The following is a 23,715-nucleotide window of genomic DNA, read 5'->3' as shown; positions in this document are numbered from 1 at the left end:
ATTAATTCATCATAACTGTAAGATGTACCATGTCGAAGAAAGTGAAATTACTGGTGGGTTAACTCTTATACACAACTAAATAAGTAAAATGGTGTAAGAACATCTTAATTTTTGCAATGAAGTGCGTGTAGCTTCACATGAACCATTTGTTAACAGGAGCATGAAAGATTATTCATATGAATGTGAGGCATCGTCTTTGTAAAGCCTCGGTCACACCTTACTGGATAGCTCGAACGGATGCCTTACGGATAACTTTTTTCAATCCGTCCATATCCGTTGCATGTGCGTTAAGCGTACGTTTTATCCGTCGACGTCTGTTCTGTCCGGTGGAAAATTTTGAGCATGTTCAAAACTTTGAACGGACGTCCAACGGATAAAATGTCCGTTGAAAGTCCGTTAGGCGTTCGTTTTGTTCGGTACTCGTCCGTTTCGTTTCCGTTTTGTGTCCGTTACGTGTCCGTTATACATCCGTTGGATGTCTGGAAGATCCATTCACCAACGGGCTTTTAAAGCCTCGGTCACACCTTACCGGATGGCTCGAACGGACGCCTAACGGACAACTTTTTTTCAATCCGTTCATGTCCGTTAGACGTCCGTTCTTATCCGTTAGGCGTCCGTCCATATCCGTTAGGCGTCCGTTAAGCGTCCGTTTTATCCGTTGACGTCCGTTCTGTCCGGTGGAAAATTTTGAGCATGTTCAAAACTTTGAACGGACGTCCAACGGATAAAATGTCCGTTGAACGTCCGTTGAACGTCCGTGAGGCGTCCGTTTTGTACGGTACTCGTCCGTTTTGTATCCGTTACATGTCCGTTATGCATCCGTTGGAGATCCGGTAGACCAATTCACCAACGGACGTCTACCGGACGCCTAGCGGACGCCTAACGGATTAAACGGATGTGAAACGGACATTAACGGAAGGATAACGAATAAAACGGAGTCCTACCGGATGTAAAACGGACAAATGCCAATTGAAATTTCTCATGGTTTATTGCCTTTAATTTTTAGATGGTTTATTGCCTTCAATTTTCAGAATATTTTATTCATTCGTTTTATCCGTTACGCTTCCGTTAGGTGTCCGTTTTATCCGGTACTCGTCTGTTGGATGTACGTTCGACGTCCGTTATGTCCGGTACGTATCCGTTCCACGTACGTTCAATGTCCGTTGTGTGTCCGTTAGGCATTCGTTACATGTCCGTTAGTACACCAACGGACTCCCAACGGATAAAAATTTTGTCAACGGATAACTTTTTTTTGATCCGTTAGGCGTCCGTTCGAGCTATCCGGTAAGGTGTGACCGAGGCTTTACGGACGCATTACGGATAAAACGGATGTTGAACGGATAAGAAACAGATAAATGCCAATTGAAAATTTCGCGTCAGAAATGCCAATTATTGGTATGTCAGATTTCTTAAGATTCATGAATTCTTATTATTCATAATCGATCTTAGAGTATAGGCACGTCTTCACATTCAAGCAGTTCTTATTCAGGCCAGACACTGCCCTTTAGCGGAATTTTGAAGAACAAACCAAAACCAGTTACACAGAAACATTTTGAATATTTATGCGATTTACCTGTATTATTATTGTCGCCCTTGATTTTTCCGTAAATCTTGTTCATCCGTTTTATCCGGTACGCTTCCGTTAGGTGTCCGTTTTATGCGGTACTCGTCCGTTGGATGTACGTTCGACATCCGTTCTGTCCGGTACGTTTCCGTTTCTCGTACGTTGCATATCCGGTGTGAGTCCGTTATGCATCCTTTACACCACCGTTTTATTCGTTCAGTGCATCAACGGACTCCCAACGGATAACAATTTTGTCAACGGACAACTTTTACTTTCATCCGTTAGGCGTCTGTTCATGCTATCCGGTAAGGTTTGTCCGAGGCTTAAAGGAAAGAACTAAATCAACCGATTCGTTAATCACAATTTAAGCTCTTTAATAAGAAATTTTAATCTGGAATATTGCTTCTAAATTTCTTATATTTTTTTTGTAACAATCAATTGGTTTTAATATTGTATTTAGTATGTATCAACATTTGCCAATTCATAATGCTAATAACTAGATGATAATCGAATTGGAAAGTTATAATGCAACTGAACAATCACTGATGACAGTAATATGGGTTCCCAATTTAACAAAGTTAACGTTATGTGCACTTGAATAAGAACATTTGTTCAACTATAAATATCTACCAGAAATTATGTATTTTGTATATATAGGTCATTGCATCTATTTTCCATATTGCTTAACTAAATAAAATAAAACACATCAAACAAATTTCTGTTGAAAGACTATGTTGAGCTAAGATGAACTATAACACCCTTTCTATAAAAAGAATATGATCTTCATTTTTCATCTTTAAAAGAGAAAACGTAATGATTTTCTAACATAACGTTCTACTTTTTTATACCCAAACCAATCGTAATGTGTACCTATCTTAAACTTTGAATTGTTGATGCTTTAGTTTGGTTTATCTGATATTGCTTGATAAATATTTCTTAATACGAACACAATCTGCAGTCCGTGGAGAGGTGGTTTCAGTCTTTCCGATTATGAAACTTAAATTATCAGGAGCCGTGAAAAAAAGTCATAGTTCTAATGTAATTGAGCAAACAAAAATAATACACATTCTGACACTACACCTCACTAGAAAATAAATCACAATTAAAAGAAATACCAATACTTATAAATTTTACTGATGTTCATTGTCAGCCATCTTGAGTTTTCCCTCCAAATACAACACTTTATTAATATAATAACATTTTACAGGCGCCTGGATGGCAATCGTATTACCATGTTAAATGCGACTGTATTTCAAGGCTTGGTGGCTCTTATCGGAGTGTAAGTAAATTGAATTAGCAAACTAATATGTTTGTCATCTTTTTTGCTGGTTTGCTGATGTGATATATCTTTCGTATATAGTTGAGGTTTAGGACTTTTTTTCAGATTTTTTTTTACTTCTTGTTTTTTTCCTCCGATACAGCGTAAAATGTTTTGCCTCATACCACCCATTTCTTTTGTCATATAGGACTTCAATCGTTTATTAGAGGCCATTTACAAAAGTTTAAGCAGATTCTAGATATATTATTTATTTATTTGAGACGAAAAAAATACCAATGCAAATATGTATAAGTTAAAAATCTGTGTCAGCCTTTTCCCACTATTTATAAAAAGGAATTTTAAATATCTCAAAAAGGAGCTCCATAAACAATTAGTATTTCAGCTTATTTTGTTTTTAAACTCATGCTCTTCTAACTAAAAGTGTCAAATTTTAGATATTTTTAATTAAACATATTTAATACATCTTAAAACTTCTTTCATTGATATCTAATATTTTTTTTTGGTAAATGCACTTTTTTATACTTTAAGTATTAAAATGTGCTTTGTTATTAAATGCAATATCAGTATTTAGTTCAAATATATAATCGTAAATCAATCCTAATTCTATCTTATTCATTCTTATGTGACGTCATTTTTCATTTTTTGATGATCTGTTTTACAAATTCAAATGACGTCATTTTTTCGTCATTTTTCAGTTTCAAATAGGACGTCACTTGGCGTAGAGGTTTAAACTTATTCGGATATGTCTACTTTTGTGTTTCAAATGTCTGGTTATGTAAATGTATTTCAGTTGTTTCCTGTAATTAGTTAATACTTCAGTTTTATCATGTACATCTTTTGAATATTCATTTTATAAAATTTACTGTCTGCAAAAGTATAAATAATTCTAAATTATAGGGATTTTCTGGTAACTTACAGAAAACCCTTGCCGTTTTTAGCACAACCTTTTTGATCTTTTGGTCCTCGATGCTGTTCAACTTTGTACTCGTTTCGGCTTTCAAACTTTTGTATCTGGGCGTCACACGTAGGTCTTGTGTGGACAAAATACACTTCTGGCGTATTAAAATTTTGAACTTGTTGCCTTTTGTTGGCTGTTGTTCGTGTGATTCTTTGTCAATTGTGTTCTCCAATTTATTTATATTGTAGTCCTGTGTTGTCATTTTGATGTTATATTTCACATGGCCATTAAAGTGCGAGGTTTGGCATGCCACAAAACCAGGTTCAACCCACCATTTGTTCCTTTAAAAATGCCCTGTACCAAGTCAGGAATATGGCCATTGATATATTATAGTTCGTTTCTGTGTGTATTACATTATAACGTTGTGTCGTTTGTTTTCTCTTATTTTTGAGTGTAAATTCACATTGCGATAAGACGTGTCACGGTACTTGTCTATCCCAAATTCATGTATTTGGTTTTGATGTTATATATATATATGTTATATTTGTTATTCTCGTGGGATTTTGTCTATGTGTGTTACATTTTAGTGTTATGTCGTTGTTCTCCTCTTATATTTATTACGTTTCCCTCGGTTTTAGTTTGTTACCCCGATTTTGTTTTTTGTCCATGGATTTATGAGTTTTGAACAGCAGTATACTACTGTTGCTTTTATTTATGCCATTTCTTCCACGATTTGGAAAACCGTTTTTTAAATTGATGTTTCAAAAATATAAATATTTTGTGAATATACGTATTAAGCAATGTTTTCCTCATTTTGACAATCGTTTTCAATTTACTTAATTCAGCTTAATATAAAAAATATATATATATATCTTCGACATAATGTTGAAGATCTAACATTTCTTAGAGATACATTGTTATCATGTATTGTCAAATCCTAAGGCTTACTACCACTCGGAATAAATTTTTGTTCATTTGGTGACTTATGGATAATTGTCTCACTGGAAATAAAAAGAAACCTTAAAATCATCGCCACTGTTGAAAGACTGTTTGGTGATGATATAAGTAGTCGTTTAAGTCTGTTTACATTGTTATCGACCGAGTTACTGTGAAAATGGTAACTGCTAAAATTCACCGAGACCATTTCGATAAAATTCTCTAATAGCTGACAATCAAGTTTATATCAGTGAACAAAGTGTAAGGCATACATGAGTGTTGACTATTTATCGTATAATAAACATCTGTCAATACATGTGCATGAGTAAAAGCTTGTCAAATTGATTGCTCTATCTTACCATATGTTGACCATTATTTTCTTCATACATCTATTTATATTACAGAATGACAAATGTAATGAGGCAAGATCATTTTTGAATATTTTTTCAGGGCTCTGTTTGACAATCCTTTAACCACGCTAGACGCAGATCTATTCAACGGTACGAATCTTCAAGTTATGTAAGTAAAATAATTCTACCTGCTAGTGTGCTGTAGCATTATATCTTACAAGACTATGTATACCTAATTTATGTCAAACTTCATTTTTTAATCTATTTTCTTCTTTGTATAATTTGATAGTTTTGAAAAATGTTTGTTAGTTTTGAAAAATGTTTGCCAGTTTTGTTAGGGTCTTGGTCAAATTTACTATCAACTACATAAACCTGTTTGTTGGCGTCTTTTTTTCAAATTTATTTGCATGTTTGTTGCCAATTGTGTTGAATGTCTGTGATGTATATTTACACAGTTTGGGCTGCTGGATCCGAACTAATATCACATTAAACTTTTACGTCTCTGGGTTGCTAACCTAATTTTGTCAAAATAACCATAAACAACTGTCCTTCAAGTAGGAGGTTTAGTAAACTATTTAATCAGGTTAAACCCACAACTTACTTCGGAAAATGTCTGTAGCAAGTCAAGATTATATTATGACAGGTTTTTGTTTTACTACTTTCGTTGGCTGATAACGTTTGATATTGTCAATTTTGATGGACTTTTCCTGTTTGAATTTTCCTTGGACACATGTTGGAGTTCGGTATTCTGGTTATACCTTTTTGTAGTCGTGTTTTAATAGAATAGTTTGGTTACTGTGTATCTATTATAAGAAAAAACCTTAGGGAACCATGTGCGTATAATCTTACATACAACTGAACAAAACAACTTCATTTTGGTTTTTTCTTCAAATGAAGAGATGGTGGTGTATCCTAATATAAAAGATTGACTAACAGGAAAACTTAAGACAGTGTTCAAATGGAAGTGATATATTCACTTTTAAAAGACAATTTTGCAACATTTTCATTTAGATTAATGGGGTCGAACGTTTATCATGTTTATGGTTCATATCTATGTAGAAAATGTTTAAACTGATTTGAAACTCACAGCATTCCTGTTTTAAATAAATGTTGAATTGAATAAATAACACAAGTTATTTTGATAAAAATATGGTGGCAAAAAAAATTTCTTGTTTTATTTTGCAAACAAAATGTTAATTTCTGTTCATATGTAATCAATTATGCCATCATATTCACCATTTCGTCAATTTTCTATCTGACATTTGACTAAAATAGCAGTAGTACCATGTGAATACATTAATGATTGAAATTAAGAAAACATAAACTGGAAATGTAAAAAAGTGTTTTATTTTTATTGGCAGTCAGAAATTTTGTTGCTAAATTTTTCTTGAGTAGTACATTGGCTATCTATCAGAAGAACTATAATAAACGGACACATACACTTTGCGTTTTCGCTGATTAAAATCAAAGTTTAAAGATTATCGCAAAATTACAAATCTGTTTTGGATATATATATATAAAGTGTCTGAATAATAGTCAACGATTTTTCCCACGAGTGCGCTGGATCTTTACGAGTAACGATACATGTACACAATAAATAAATTATATAAACGCCCAAAAAGTGTACACAACAACACCAATAACAAAAAAAGGAAACTATAAATGTAATTATTTATAAATATTTTTACAATAAATTTCAAGATTGTTACAGTTTGATCTAAGTAGATTGATATATGATTCATTTAACATCACAATCATACTGATGAAGGATATCTGTAATCAGAAATATTTATAAAACATTACATTTATAGTTTCCCTTTTGTTGTTATTTGTGTTGTTGTGTACACTTCTTAGGCGTTATGATGGCAAAAGACATGAAGCAGGTTTTTTTAATTTATTTTTAGATACCTACACAGAACTAATTTAACGACGCTAAGTGCAAATGTATTTCGAGGCGTGGTGGATCTAAAGTACGTGTAAGTAAATTGTATTTGGCAAAACAAAATTAAATATACAAACATGTGACATACATATTATATTTCTTATCTTTTTGTATTTATACATGTTGCACTTTGCAGAAATATTTATATGGTAACAGTTTTCAACAATTTCAACAATTATGCAATTTTCGGTTATCAAAATATTATTTGGTTAATCATGTTAATGGTAAATTTAAACGGGTGCCACATGTGGAGCAGGATCTGCTTACCCTTCCGTAGCACCTGATATCACCTAGGTTTTTGGAAGGGTTCGTGTTACTTAGGCTTTAGTTTTCTATGTTGTATTTTGCTTACTATTATTTGGCTGTTTGTCTTTTTATTTTTTAGCCATGGCGTTGTCATTTTTTTTTTTCCATCTTTAAAAGTGAATGTCCTCCATTCAATTTTTATTTGAAAAGAAGTTGAAAATTGTTCTATCATACGGTTCAGGTGTTCCTTTTTTTTAAACTACAAAGAAAGGTATTCCAATTATAGTAACTGAATTGATAAGACATTAGTCGGGAGTGTTGACAATAAAGAAGACCATAGAATTTTTTTAAATAGAGAAGATTAACTATATCCTTATTTTCAACAACAGTTGACAGCTACGAGAAATACATTTTAATTGATGGAGACAAAACCTTCCCAAAAAAAAAATCGAACAAACTTCCTACATCTTTTATAAATTAATCAAAACTATCAGAAAACTGTACTGTGGAATGAATGCTTGATTGTACATTTTTTGTTATTTTTCAGTTTCGAATTTTCTTTGGAGTTCTGTTATAATGTAACCACCATAATTTGAGGTTAAACAGCTTTATCTTATTTATGCTGCATACTTTTTGCATCGTCAAACTGTCTGTATCGATGATGTTCATTGAACATGTTATTTTACAGGTCACTGCAGGAAAATGAGCTTACCTACCTTGATGCAAATGTATTCATAGGGTTTTCTCTTCTATACTTGTAAGTAAATAAGTACTGAACAATAACCGTATTATTTTGTTGGTTTGCTGTTGCATTATATTCATTTTTACCTTATATCCATATTTCATATACCATCTTGTTTTGTGATGTTATCTTTTAGTTTTTCCTCTGTTGACTTTCGAAAAGAAAGCTTGCAATTCCCCCCCCCCCCCTATTATATAAAACTCGTTCTTATATAATGTCCTTATACATTTAAAATGTACTACGCATAAGATTAAAACAAAGAATCTTAGACTCTTGTAACTGAATTTTTACGGTAGCTACAGAACTGAATCTGACTTATAGTTTTCCCCGCAAGAAAGATAATTTAATAGAAGAAGGTAAAGCAATATATTTTATTTTTAAGGTTAAACATCCCGAGACACTTCTTTGGCTTTTGATTTTTCCATTTCATAAGAGATTTTCCGTTTCGAATTTTTCTTTATGTTCGATATATTTGTTATTAAACTTTTTATTAGTCCATGTAGTAAGATTTATTGGCGGAATAACATACTGTTTAGAGAGAGAGTCAAGAAAACAATTCAAACCAATACAGGATCTATTGAACATTCACATTTTCATTTAAGCCTTTGACTGAACGTCTCAGGACGTCCACATTTTCAGCCATTTATCCCATAAAAACCATCAATTCTCAGAAAATTCAAGCACTTATTATTTCATGAAATTTTAATATGACAGAAAAGGAACAAATTTATAACTAATTGAGAGAAAATTAGATATATATGAGTGAGCTACATAGCTTTGTTACGATAACTTTCTTTGTTTAGGATATTAAATTTTAATCAATTTCCATGTTTTCCTGCCATTTTAGAACTACGGAGCAAATACAAATTTAGGTGGTAGGCTTCTACAAATAAAGAAGAAGCTTTGACCTTGATTTCCAAATTGAACCTCAACTTCATTATTTCTTCGATCGCTATTCTATGCACACTTTTAACAGTTTTTTTTCTTTACAATGTACATTTCTGCGTAAGTTTAAAACGATAGACCACTTTCGAGGTCATCCGTCACCGGAAAAAACGCGTCAATTATACGCGCCTTTCTACATTTGAAAATGCCTGTACCAAGTCAGGAATATGACAGTTCTTGTCCATTCGTTTTTGATGCGTTTTGTTTTTTGATTTTGCCATGTGATTATGGACTTTCCAAATTGATTTTCCTCTGAGTTCAGTATTTTTGTGATTTTACTTTTTTGTGACGTCATTTACCAGATAGAGGGGCTCGCCTGTATCCCTGTACTATAAACGTTCATCAAGCGTCTTAGTGATCGTCATTGTGCAGGATAAACTAGAAATAAAGTTTGTTCAGTAGGTACTTAATCACAATACCCTAATGACAGCGGTGCAGATTGTCAGTTATGAGAATTTAATTTGCCGAATAATTCGTGCAATATAGATTTATAGTTTTTCAACCACTCGCTCAACATTGAAACGGAAGTCACGACGCACTTAAACGCACACGTTACGTTCACTAAAAAAGTTTTTAACGAAAATGCATCGAACTCGAAAGTTGTCTATTAGGCTCAATGAAATATTTTAATTAAACCATCTTATCGATATCCTTATTTAATCATATGACAAATCATGTTGAAAACTTCATATAATGTTGAATTACCTAATTTAAGACCGCATTCAAACCAAACAGATTGCTTTTTATCGGTTGCTGTCTTGTGTATGTGGAACCGTTATCTACTTGCAATCATGAGAAATGCAAACTGATTGTTTACCTTGTTAACTAATTATGATGCTATGATATTGTGTATGCATCATGCACGTTTTGAATATTATCAATTCAACGATAATATGTAGTGTCTTTGTTTTACAGAGCTTTATATGATAATCCACTGAATTGTTCCAGCTGTGATTTATTACAACTAAAGCTATTTCTACAAAATCTGACTTTAATGTATGGGAATGCCAATGCAACCTGTGATGGGACAAACAATTTGGTAGTTGACTTTAATTTCACCGACTGTATAGGTAGTATTCTACAAATACATAATAATTTCATATCTTAAATGTCTTCTCTACGTATTATTTCTATCATAGTCCAACAAATGAAAGGCGAACAAAAGTATTCGTGTTACATGTACGTATAGGCTAGTAAAAAATGTATATCTATTTATCATATATTTAATACTGAATACATTAACTTTGTCTATCTAATAAATATACAATATATGTACATTGTCGGAAAATATAACATTTAATTGTATGAGCTTTAGAAACAGGACAAAAAGCGAGGCTCCGCCGAGTGTTACTCCTGTTTCGTAGCGAGTACAAATATTTTTTTTGTATTTTCCGACAATGTACATATATTATTTTTATCTTGAAATTTACAACCCACACTCAAAACTTTCGTTGTCAAATGTAAATCAGTGTATCAAATATTTCAAAGAAATCGACAGTTTAAATGCAAACCGCGTAGAGGACACCCAAAATGATCTGGTTCACAAAATAAAAATCCCTATTACCCCGTGCTCAACATGGAGGCGGGATAACAGGAGACTTTATTTGTACATGTACAAATAAAGCAAAAATTTATTTGTATACCTGTTTTTTGTACAATAGATGGCTGATTTCAGGATAAAGGATCTTATCTCCAGTCTGTATCAAGTCAAAGTTGGAAAAATGACGTCCAGTTGCTGTTTTTCATTGAATAACCACATTTAGTTAGAATTTCAGAAAAATAATTGGAAAAGAAAACGGGTCAATTATGACACTGATTCAGACTAGATTTTTTTTTTTTTGGAAAATGATCAAAAGACCCATCTTTCACTCTTCACTACTATTCTATTTGAAAGTACATGAACGAGTTTGTGTGTCGACTTTGGTGTAGTTGAACTGAGGCAATAAACGTAAGGAATATGTACATATATGCGCATTGATACTTAATACTAAATCAAAAGTTTTAACATCTTTGTCTTTTCATTTTTAGCCATGACGTTGTCAGTTTATTTTCAATCTATGAGTTTGACTATCGGTCTGGTATCTTGCTTCCCTCTTTTATAATAGAAAATTGTTCACTTTAAAATCCGAATTATTTTTGAATAATGCAAATAGTAAAAGTATTGTTAAACAAATAACATGTACATGTAACAATCTGATATTTTAAATGGAAAAAGGGAACTTAATGAATAACATGCATCCAAAAGATAATAGAAAGAAATTTTTATACCAAAAACTTACAAAACAAAATGAGTCATTTATGCCAGATTAAGGCTATTCGTTCATATTTCAACAAATGACAAAGTTCTCCTAAGATAGAAGTAGTAAACTGAATGTAGTCGTTATTTTGATTTTGCTATTATATAATCAAAAATATGATTAATTAAGAAATAATTCATGGAAGCCAAAGATCTGTTGGAAATGGTCTGGGCCTTGATATCCAAATCTTATCCTGGGTGTTTGCTTTTAGAAAAAAGTAAAATCACAAAAATATTGAATTTAGAGGAAAATCAATTCTGAAATTCCATAATCACATGGCAAAATTAAATAACAAAACGCATCACAAACGAATGGACAAGAACTGTCATATTCCTGACTTGGTACAGGCATTTTCAAAAATGGTGGATTAAACCTGGTTTTATAGCGCTAACCCTCTTACTTTAATGACAGTCTCATCAAATTCCGTTATATTTACAATGATGCGTTAACTAAACAGACACAATAAATAAAATAGTCAAATTATGGGTACAGCAGTCATCATCGTGTAACAATTTTAAAAGGAAAAATTTTACAGAACAGACAAAACATCTATCTACAAACACATTCATTGATGAGGGGGGGGGGGGTGTTGCATAGTCTTTAGTTTTGTATGTTGTGTCGTGTGTATTATCATTTGTCTGTTTGTCTTGTTTTTCTTTTTTGCACATGGCGTTGTCAGTTTATTTACGATCAATCAGTTTGACTGTCCCTATGGTATCTTTCGCCCCTCCTTCATAGTTTGAAAACGAACTGAAAATAGCATGGCAAAAAAAAGTAAAACGACGGAAAGACAAAACATAGCAAACAAACAAAGACTTAGAAACACAAATACAACCAAAAACTGCAGGTGCTCTCAAATGCTTTTAAAATATTATTGTTTTAAGGTTGATGTACTTTTGAAAGGTAATTGTTTTAAGGTTTATATGTTACTTTTTCAAATTTCGTTTATCAGATATGACAACGGTAGCTGCCAAAGCTTCTACTCAGCAAGCAAGCACAATTGGAAGCAGTATATGTAAGTCCAGATTAATGTAAAAAATTAAGTCGACTTTGTCGCTTCGTCGCTTTTCGGATTAACTTTGTTTAAAAGATAAAGCGTTACGAAACTGTGGTAAAAACATAACCAGTGTTTTCTCTGGTTTATTTTGTAAATTTATCAACTACAAATCAGTGTCTCCCCCTTACATATTTACACTATTAACATTAGTGTTGCACTTTAAAATATTTTCATTGAAAAGTCATTAGTTGTGAAAATGTGAATCGTGTTAGAAAATAATATTTTGTATGATTTGTACGGGACACTTTATTTTCCAATGTTTTTAGTGGTGCGAGTGTGCCCCAAAACATGGTCGCTTTTTCATGCCCTTCTTGTTAGAACAGGATCCCTTTTCCATGTCCTGCTGGTGAGAACAGGGTATTTTTAAAAACAAAGTATTTGTTTAGAACAGGATCGCTTATTTAATTGTTTAAGATACAGTCTAAACCCCGGGTTTAGAACTGCATCTATCTATACGGTCTAGAACAGGATCATTTTCTGAGCGTGTCGGGAAAAGGGTATGTCTTTCAATATTTCTGTTTAAAACTTAGTATGGTTTTCAATGATTGCTGGTAATGACAGAATATAAATTGGAAAGTAATGTCGGCACAGTTATACTCTAAAGGATAGTCAGTTACCACCACCTCCCACCCCACCCCCTTTGGGCCTGGGTATAGCATTTTTAAATTGTAAGTTCATCCATGGAATCGACGATCCGTCCAATACAATTGAAGAACAACGAAGTATAACTTTCGTGTGATCATTGATGAAGCCAGACATACATTCATTATCAACTTATCATTTATATATATTCAATAGAATAAGTGAGCATGAACTGCAAGTTCTTTATTGAGTTCAAGAGTTTTGCTATATAATTAGGGGTATGAAAGACGGCAGATGATGACATCCACCTAGTTAAAGACTCTTGACTGGAATGTGTCAGAGTAAAATGTGTGTATTGAACGCTAAATCATCCACCTAAATGGTGACGTAACAGGATAACATAAGAACAAACTGTAAAAGCTAAGATGATTTGATAGTATTCACTTAATTTAATGCATGAGATAATGAGGGTTGAATAGTAGTTTTCTGTGTGTGTGATGCAGAGGTATAGGTACTAATATAGTCACTGTTCATGTTTGAAATATCCACTTTATCGTCAGTTTATTCTTTCTCTACACTGTTAGCAAATAACTATCAGACGAAAACGGAAATCTTTTTAAACTGGGTTATACTGTGCGTAATATTGTTGATGTTTATTCTTCATTGGCTAGATGTATAGGGGACAGTTTTGGATCTAACAAAACTTGTTAATCCGACCGCTTTTTTTTCCTGTTCCAAGTCAGGCTTCTTGCCTTTGTTGGTCTTGTATGTGTTTTTTCAGTTCATTTATATGTTTTGGAGTAGACATTTAATTTCACTGAACTAGTACACATTCATGTTAAGGGAACAGCTGAAGTCCGCCCCAGTGTATGGGGTTTTCTCGCTGTTTTGAAGACCCACTGGTGTCTTAGGTTGTTTCTACTCTTTGGTCGGGTTGTTGTCTCTTTTTCCCCATTCCGAATTTTCATTCAAAATTTTATTGCATTACAAAATGTACGATGTGCACTCAAGTGAATATAAAGTTAAAATAGGCGCACTGCACATATAACGGCTTCTATGAATACAAATGTCTACTACATAACAATCTTATGTTTCATTGGTGATTCACATTGACATATTACGAATGTATCACTCCTTAGAAATCTTGTCATACAATATTCAAAAGTATATTTGGATATTTTGTGCATGTTTTATTACATTTGTTGATTTCTAACCAATGAAGAATCAATCAACAATCAATTAATTGTTATACTTTTCACAGCAATACCACGAAGTAACGTCGTAACAACTGAACCAATAAGTGACGCTGTAACAACAGTGAAAACAGCCAATGCCTTTTTAACAACAGTAACAAATGGTCCTGACGAACCAATAATACAAACAACTATCGACGCCATAACAACAAAAGAACCAACTACTCACGCCACAGCTCTAACCCCAAATGTTGTAGAAACTACAATTAGTACAGCTCAAGATACTCAATTGAAATCAACGCCTTCAACTGTTACCCAGAGTAAGTAGTGACGTTTGTATTATACTTAACAAACTATTAAGCATAACATAATAGTAAATAGCGTACAAACAGACACTCGTATTTCATTTAAAAAAAATATACTGTCCGTTTGATCCTTAACGGTTTGGTAGCCAAAGCGATTACACTACTGACCCTGTTTTTCATCCTGAGTAACCATCTTATTTCTGCTATAGGTATATCAAACAGCTTGTTTATATACTTCATGATAAATATACGTCATAGGAATTCCAATAGAACGGTTTATGTAATTTATATACTTCCTTTTTTTTTTTTATCAAAAAGGTCCTTATATAAAAAAGAAGATGTGGTATGATTGCCATTGAGACCCCTATCCACAAAAGAACAAAAATGACACAGACATTAACAACTATAGGTCACCGTACGGCCTTCAACAATGAGCAAAGCCCATATCGCATAGTCAGCTATAAAAGGCCTCGATAAGACAATGTAAAACAATTCAAACGAGAAACTAACGGCCTTATTTATGTAAAAAAATGAACGAAAAACAAATATGTAACACATGAACAACCGACAACCACTGAATAACAGGCTCCTGACTTGTGACAGACACATACATAAATAATGTGGCGGGGTTAAACATGTTAGCGGGATCTCAACCCTCCCCCTAACCTGGGACAGTGGTTAACAGTTAAACATAAGAAGCTTAGTTATACAAGCAGAAGCATTCTTAAGGATGAATATTGAATTAACAATTGGTAATGTTATAAGTTTGCAATCATATGGTTTAAACGACTTTTAAGTATGTTATTGTTATTTACCGTTAGTTAGCAATCAACAGGTATGTTCGTTCAATTCAAACATATATAATTACGTAAATGTTGACGAACCCGACGCCTATGTAACTAATCTTATTAGAGCTGGGATAGAGATTAACGAAACTTTGAGTTCAGTAAAATGAATTGTTGTTAAGAAGTATAATCAGATAAGAACAACTTTTTCTTTTAGCACAATGCTGCCAGGAGAAAGCGGTATCTTAGATTACAATGTTACACCCAAATGAGCATCCTAAGCTCATAATTTACAACAAAAAAACGTGATGCTTCAATAAAGGCTACCATAAATAAAAATGACTACGACCTACAATACTGGTTAAATCTAACTGCACTTAACATTTTCACAAAACAATGACAAGTATGAATTATTAATAGACTTCTCAGTAGTAACAAGTCAAGAAGTCAATTTTTAATGATATCGAATAATACATTTGGAGATTTGGGCTATGTTTTATTACTTTTTTTTTTAATTCTAAACAATGATCAATCAATCCACAAGTATTAGATTGTTAAAATTCTTACAGCAATACCACGAAGTAGCGTCATTACAACCGAACCAATAAGTGACGCTGTAACAACAGTGAAAACAACCAATGCCTTTTTAACAACAGTAACAAATACTCCTGACGCACCAATAATACAAACAACTATCGACGCCATAACAACAAAGAAACTAACTACTGACGCCATAGCTCCAACCCCAAATATTGTAGAAACTACAATTAGTACAACTCAAGATAATCAATTAACATCAACGACGACACCTGTTACCCAGAGTAAGTACTCACTTAACATCAAAGACTACACCTGTTACCCAGAGTAAGTAGTGACGTTCGTATTATATTAACAAACTATTAAGCATACCATAACAGTTTAATATTTAGTACACACAGACACTCGTATTTCTTTAAAACAAATCATACTGTCTGTTTGATACTTAACGGTTTGATAGCCTAAAAGATTGCACCGCTGTCCCTGTGTTTAATTTCTTTCCTACTATTAATAAGTCAAACAGCTTGTTTTTTATATACTTTTTTATAACAATACGTCATAAGATTTCCAAAAATAACGTTGTATGTAATTTATATACTTATTTTTTATTTATTTTTTATCAAAATGGGCCTTAGTCATACAAGCAGAAGCATTCTTAGGGATGAATGTCAAATCAAGAATGGATAATTTTAAACTCCTTCTCAAAGTTTTAATACTGTAATAAGTATATGGTATATATAAAACATGTTTTAAAAGACGTTTCAAAATGTTTACTTAGCCATGGTATTTTGACCCTTGCCATGGTATATTGAACCCCCTCATATATACCTCAAATTTCAAAAATCATATTATTTCAAACTGCTTTTCAAAGTTTGAATACTTTAATAAATGTATGGTATATATAAAACATGTTAAAAGAGATGTTTTGACTATTTTACTGAGCCATATTAATTTGAACCCCTCCCCTTTTTTTACCACGGAAAATTTAACTCCCTTTATATGTTAGGATATCAAATAATGAAAGCATTTAAGTTACATGGTATGGTTATAATGCTTCAATAAGTATTTTGAATTATGTTGGTAAAGACTTCAGAGTACTTATAGCAAAACATGGTACTTTTTTTACCTACCATGGAAAATTGAACTCCACTTCTTGTAAGTCTGACTTTCAAACCACAATAAGCTTTAGAATAATGCATACTTGTCTCATAATTATCTAATTATCTAGAATGAAAAAAAAACAGGGGGAGGTCAATTACCATGGGGTCAATTTTCCATACATGGGGTTCAATTTACCAAAGTGGTATTTTGACCCCGGTGTTAATTTTCCGTGGGGTTCAAAATACCATATGACACCGGAAGTAAGCATCATCGATCACCGACATGTTTACAGATTAGAATTAATTGCAATATGAAACTAAATTGATTTAGTGATTAAAACATTGATAGGTTAATAATCTGAATGAATTCAATAATACTGTTGTTGTTTAAAGCACAATATTTCTATTGCTATAAATACGCGAATGAAGGATTGGAAAATCATATGCTAATACAGACCTACCGTTTTTTGCAATTCTAGCAAACAGTTTGATTCCGTATTGCTTGGCCGTAATTACAAGAAGGTATCATTTTCTCCCATTCCCATCTCACGTTACACTTATTTTGACATGAACTGGTCTTTGTTACTGAATCATTCGCAATTCGATAAGTTATTATTACTTCGCTTTTACCATATTTACCTGTTGATTTTTGTCTAGTGTGTATTAGGTCTTTACATGCATTTTATTATTTACAAGCATGTGTCTTTAAATTGATTTTTTTTCACATTTTTCATGTCGGGGCCTTTTATAGCCAACTATACGATATAGGTTTTTCTCCTTATTGAAGGCGTACGGTTGACCTATAATTGCTTACATCTACTTCATTTGAACTTTGGTGGATAGTTGTCTCATTGGCAATCACACCACATCTCCTTATTTTTATATGAGACTAGAACACACCCGCGAAATCGCGGGCATATACAGCATGTAGACTGTTGTAGGATGATTTTTTGCAAAAGATATTATGTATGGAGAATTTCATAAAAGGTATCAAAAGCCCTCTCCCTTTTTCCAAAGTCCGATATTTGTTTCCTTTCTGTTAAATTTAATTATTTGTGTGTGTCTGGCCTCAGACCACAATTATTCTCCTTTGCTACAATGCTTCTTTTGGTAAAAGTCAAATCAAATTAACAATTTGCACCGTTTCAAACATGAAATAAATGTAACTGCTTATATATAGACCATTATTAGTCTAATAAAATATACTTCTAGGACAATCCATCAGTGTTTTCTTTTTCTTTTGAGAGCCTTATTAACATGCCAATGGTAGGGTATGCATCATGTATAAATGACTAAGGTTATTTGAGGGGTGGTCGGACGGGTCCTGATCCCGAAATCCCGGGCTTAAAACCATGAAATCCCGAGATGCAGAATTTAAAGAAATGCATATCACGAAATCCCGAAATCGAAAAATATATTCCCGGATCCCGTAAGGATCAATCCCCAAATCCCGAGCTTAAAAACACCCGATCCCGACGCCCCGAAAAAGGTCCTGCCTACTTCTAATCTCTACCTTTCTTTCATTTTTGCCAAATCAGTATTTTCCCTTTCAACAATAAATTGTTATGCCCCATTTATGGACATTATGTTTTCTAGTCTGTACATCCGTTCGTTCGTTCGTCCGTCCGTGTCTGTCCCGCTTCAGGTTAAAGTTTTTGGTCGAGGTAGTTTTAGGTGAAGTTGAGCATGTTTTACTTATTTTAATATATATGCAAGTGGTATGACCCCTTAAATAGTAAAAATTTCAAAGAAAACAGTAGACAGAATCACGGCCGACTTTCTATACTAACATACTAACATACTAACATACTAACATAGAAAGTCCCTGACAGAATACAGACAGTCTCTATATAGTAAAGTAGTATAATCGTAGTTTACATGTAGATATATAAACGCGAAAAATAATTGTCTTCTCTAAGGAGGTATAATAGTTGTGGTTCTTGCGATATAAACACCATGATATGAAACGCGAAAAATAATTGTCCTCTCTAAGGAGATATAATAGTTGTGATTCTTGCGATCTAAACACCATGATATTGAGAACGCTCTGAATGGCTTATTTTTTTCCATTTTTGTTATCCATCATACGATTGGTTGTCAAGTGACATGTGTCAAATGTTTTACTTATTTTGATATATATACAACTGGTATGACCCCTTAAATAGTAAACATTTCAAAGAAACCAGTAGACAGAATACAGAGAGTCTCTATATATTAAAGTAGTATAATCGTAGTTTACATGTAGATAAACGCGAAAAATAATTGTCCTCTATAAGGAGGTGTAAAAGTTGTGGTTCTTGCGAGCTAAACACCATGATATGGAGAACGCTCTGATAAGCTTATTTATTTTTCATTTTTGTTATCTATCATACGATTGGTTGTATTTGTGCATCTTTAAAACCGGAAGTCTTATCTATGAATAAAAGTCAATCCGATGACGGAATCATATCCGGACTCCTGTTTTCTCGTTTTTCTCCCAAAATAACTCAATCTGATTAGTCATAAGAATGGATGACAAATGCGACTATACATGTTACCTATAGGACACAGAGGCATGATGATTGATTTATTGTGGAAGGAAGAGAAGCGACACCCAAAATGAGGTCTTCTCGTTTAATAGTATAGATGACAACTCTGAAGTTAAAATATATAAGAGAAATAACAAAGCTACTTTCGTTTTTTAGTTATGCGTTTTCGACTTCCTTTCACATGTTCTATACTTCCTTTACAAGTAACCAAATCTATTGATTTACTATATACACTGTTAATACCATAAACAATGATCCTATCATTGATATGTCACCATTCTATTTGTTGAAAATTTTACCCATTGAAAGATGATTAAATCTTGTATATATATATATATATATATACAACTCGTCTAAACATCAACCCAACAATGTTAGATCTGTAAAATTGCTTTCGCAAATTTTTGGTTCTTCCCTCGCCGGGATTCGAACCCATGCTACTGTGATATCGTGACACCAAATCGCCTGCACTGCAGCCGTCCCGCTAGACCACACGACCACCTGGGCTGAGAAAGCAAATTTACAGATCTAACATTGTTGGGTTGATGTTTAGACGAGTTGTATATACATTATGTACACAGCCATGTATCACCATCATTGATGGCGATCCGATGGATACATCTGTTGTAAAGTTGTCACTGACTCAGACGTATATATATATATATATATATATAAACGAGTCTAAATTGAAAACTACGTTCAAACCTATGACTGCGTTGGATAAAAACCGCAGTTTTTATACGTGTGCATGTCAAACAAATTTCGTTGTAGAAGGGTCTAAAAACAGCACAAACAACATATATATATATATTGGCGATCCGATGGATACATCTGTTGTAGGGTTGTCACTGACTCAGACGTACTTATGAATATAATTATTTTCTGTGACTGTATCTTACATTAATTTGTAGGATCCTTTACTATAGATAATTTTAGCTGATCTGTAACAATAACATCTTCATGCCTTATATATCATGTACTGTAGTACGCCGCTAGATTAAAACTGACGTGGAAAGGTAACATATGGCCACCGAAAGCTCTTTTTTTGAGAGCTTAGGTGGTCGTGTGGTCTAGCGGGACGGCTGCAGTGCAGGCGATTTGGTGTCACGATATCACAGTAGCATGGGTTCGAATCCCGGCGAGGGAAGAACCAAAAATTTGCGAAAGCAAATTTACAGATCTAACATTGTTGGGTTGATGTTTAGACGAGTTGTATATATATATATATATATACAACTCGTCTAAACATCAACCCAACAATGTTAGATCTGTAAATTTGCTTTCGCAAATATATATATAGTGTCTAAAAATAGCAACAATCAACATTCAATCTATCTAGGTGTGGATCAGTTTGTAAATAAACTGATGCAGTTACTAAATTGAATTATATAAGTGTCTAAGAATGTAACTTTAACACATTAATGAGTGTTATAAAATTAGGTGTTATATTTTATATATTATTCACGCAATATTTCGCTAAACAAATTAGCTTCATCGGGCGTGTGCATCTATCCAGGTGATCTGATTTCACCTTCTTAGACACTTATATATATATATATATAAACAAGTCTAAATTGAAAACAACGTTCAAACCTATGATTGCGTTGGATAAAAACTGCAATTTTTATACGTGCATGTAAAACATATATATAAGTAGGACTCTAAAGTGCGATGGTACTCTAAAGTGCGATGGTCTACGCTAAAGTGCGATGGTCTACGCTAAAGTGCGATTGTGTCAGACGCTAAAGTGCGATGGTTGTTTGTTTTTTTAAGTGCGATTAGATAACACGCTAACTTGCGATGGTATGACACGCTAAAGTCCGATGGTGTAACGGAAATGTGGTTTAGGCAATGGTTTTCGTTTGTTGCTGAGTTCCAATTATTTTTTTGTTTATTGTTTTATTTATACATCAAGCTGTAGTCTTTCTCTTTTGGATGGTTTTACACTGGTCATTGTATAACCCTATATAGCTTGTTATGCGGCATGGGCCAAGGCTTTACTGTGAAGGGTCGTATGATTATTAGTTGCATACATGAACAACATTTGGGGTTGGATGGATATTTCATATTTCATACTACATCTTCTTATTTTTATTTAAAGTACGATAATTGTCCAAGAAGTGTAATGGTTACATTGCAGTAGTTAGTAAATCCGGAATTTAGTATTAGTCATTTGTTGGTATATTTCATATTTGCTGTTCGTTAAATGTTTTGTATTTAAATCAGGTTGTTATTTTTTCGTTTCAATTGTTTTACACTGGTTGTTTTGAGGCCCTTTGGTCTTAATAGAATACTATGCAGTGTAAGCCAATGCATCGCGTTAAAGGCCATTCTATAAACTAAAGTTGCATACATTAATGACACAAAGTCTTGTATAGAGAGTTGTCTTATTGGCAATCATATGATGATACTACACATCTGTTCGTTAGGTTGATGTCTAGCTGACGTGTATTCATTGTTTAACTGAAATAACAAACCATATTGTAATTATTTTTATTGAACTATTCAATTAGAAAGCAAAACGAAGACTTTTTTTGGCACCCCAGCTATTTTGATTAAATTTCTTTTTATGATTTTACAAATTATAAAGTTAACCTGCTCCAGCAACGACCAAAAAAGTTCTAGATTGTGATCAGTTTGTTTCTCTCTTCTTTCTTTTCTGTTCTTGTGTAATAAAAACCCTTAATCTGGACAATATTCTCGTCATAATGCTGTTTAGCGTCATAACGTCGATACTTTTGCGGAAAAACGCACTTTAGCGTGTTCAAAAAAATATCACAGACCATCGCACTTTAGCGTATCAAACAATCGCACTTTAGCGTAGGCCATCGCACTTTAGCGTATCAAACAATCGCACTTTAGCGTAGGCCATCACACTTTAGCGTGACCATCGCCTTTTAGCGCCTCTATCGCACTTTAGAGTCCTACATATATATATATGGAAACAAAACATTTGTTAACTGAAAACAGTTTAATTTGCATTTCTTCTTACACAAACGTGTACAGTACTTAAATTTGCCGTCAAATAAGACAAACGACGAGTTCATATATTTGTTAGTTATGAAACAGAAGGTTAGAAAGGATCGATTTGCCAGCTTTTTGCCTTTTCACAAAAAAGAAGTAATACATGGAATTTGTCGATATTAAAATATAAAATAGCATAATTAAAAATGTTGAATATTTACATATCATGCGTTTTCATTCTTTGAAAAAAAGTTATTCTTTCGAAGAAAACCATTGATATATATTTTACTCACGTCTATGAAGATAAAACAGCGTGTGTGTTTATTTCCAATTTATCTCAAACGATAGCAGTGAGTTATTTCTGTCATGAAATAATAAATCTGCCAATTTGAATATTAAACACACAACTTGATCACTTAAAGATCGGATTCTTTTACCTCACAAAATCAAGTAAAGATCTATAAATATACTCATCATTGATACATGGTTTCAAATTTTGTACGTCAGACGTAAAAGACTCATCAGTGACCCTCGAATCGAAAATGTTTAAAAGACAAACAAGAAGTACGAAAATGAAGAGCATTGAGGACCCACTTTTTTTACATTTATTAATTGTGTCGGTTTTTTTTCAGAGGCCGACACTATACATGTAGCTATTATAACCGGGACAGTTACTGGTGCTGTTGTAGTGCTTTGTGTAATCGCATACTTTGTAATACGAAAGGTTTGTAGTTGTGCATCTAGCAGTAAAACAGTTGTACATCCATCAATCTAGAAGATATAGAGGTAGTGCTGGCAACAATAGAATCAATATGCGCAATAATAGGAAGTCAACAGAAGATTTTTAAAGAGTATATGTTGGTACTGTATTATAATGATGGCCTGCGTTTATTTTTGCGTTACCTTATTTCAATTGTGATTATATAATAATGTTAGTTTTACCCGTTTGCTTAGCTTTTTCACTTCTTTTTTATTTATAGAAACAAAAATGCCTTTTATAGTGTATGTAAAATAAAATGTCCATGTCGATTTAACACGTAGTTGCAATGTTAGAATTTAAATGTACATTGAAAAATAAAAAATAAAAACTGTATTCTTTATTGTGGCACGAAATGCTATCCCCTTTATGGACAAAGTAGACATTCCTTAAATTGTATAAGCCGTAATCAAATCGATGTCCAGGAAATGATGTAATTGAAAATTTTACTATGGTGTTAGAAATTGTTTTAAAAAAGTTAATTTTAAATACCGATTAAAACTTTGTTTAACGCTACTGGGTCAGTTTGATCCTATGATAAACCATTATTTCTTTCACTATTTGCTTTTAATCAAACATTTGTTTTAGATATCATGATTCTTATTTTTATTATATTTCACATATTTGTGATATTTAACTTATTTACCATTTTTATTAGATCTATTTATCTTCAATTATTAAAGTGATTTATAAATCTTGTAATGTGAG

The 23,715-nt window shown here is 33.0% G+C and overlaps 1 protein-coding gene across 1 annotated transcript in view; it reads left to right on the top strand.

Moving 5' to 3' along the window:
* LOC134711549 (insulin-like growth factor-binding protein complex acid labile subunit) overlaps positions 1-23,715 on the top strand; it is an 86,994-nt gene extending 63,279 nt beyond the window's left edge. Inside the window, exons 11-19 of the mRNA XM_063572199.1 lie at positions 2,772-2,843; positions 5,128-5,196; positions 6,932-7,003; positions 7,904-7,972; positions 9,818-9,972; positions 12,152-12,214; positions 14,100-14,351; positions 15,691-15,942; positions 22,883-23,715. Coding sequence (XP_063428269.1) covers positions 2,772-2,843; positions 5,128-5,196; positions 6,932-7,003; positions 7,904-7,972; positions 9,818-9,972; positions 12,152-12,214; positions 14,100-14,351; positions 15,691-15,942; positions 22,883-23,025 — 1,147 coding nt within the window. The 3' untranslated portion in view covers positions 23,026-23,715. The remainder of the gene's footprint in view (positions 1-2,771; positions 2,844-5,127; positions 5,197-6,931; positions 7,004-7,903; positions 7,973-9,817; positions 9,973-12,151; positions 12,215-14,099; positions 14,352-15,690; positions 15,943-22,882) is intronic.

Source organism: Mytilus trossulus, chromosome 3 (genome assembly GCF_036588685.1).
Source record: "Mytilus trossulus isolate FHL-02 chromosome 3, PNRI_Mtr1.1.1.hap1, whole genome shotgun sequence".
In the NCBI taxonomy this organism is placed as follows: domain Eukaryota; kingdom Metazoa; phylum Mollusca; class Bivalvia; order Mytilida; family Mytilidae; genus Mytilus; species Mytilus trossulus.
The sequence above is the reverse complement of the archived record's forward strand: the minus strand, read 5'-3'. Positions and strand labels throughout refer to the sequence as shown.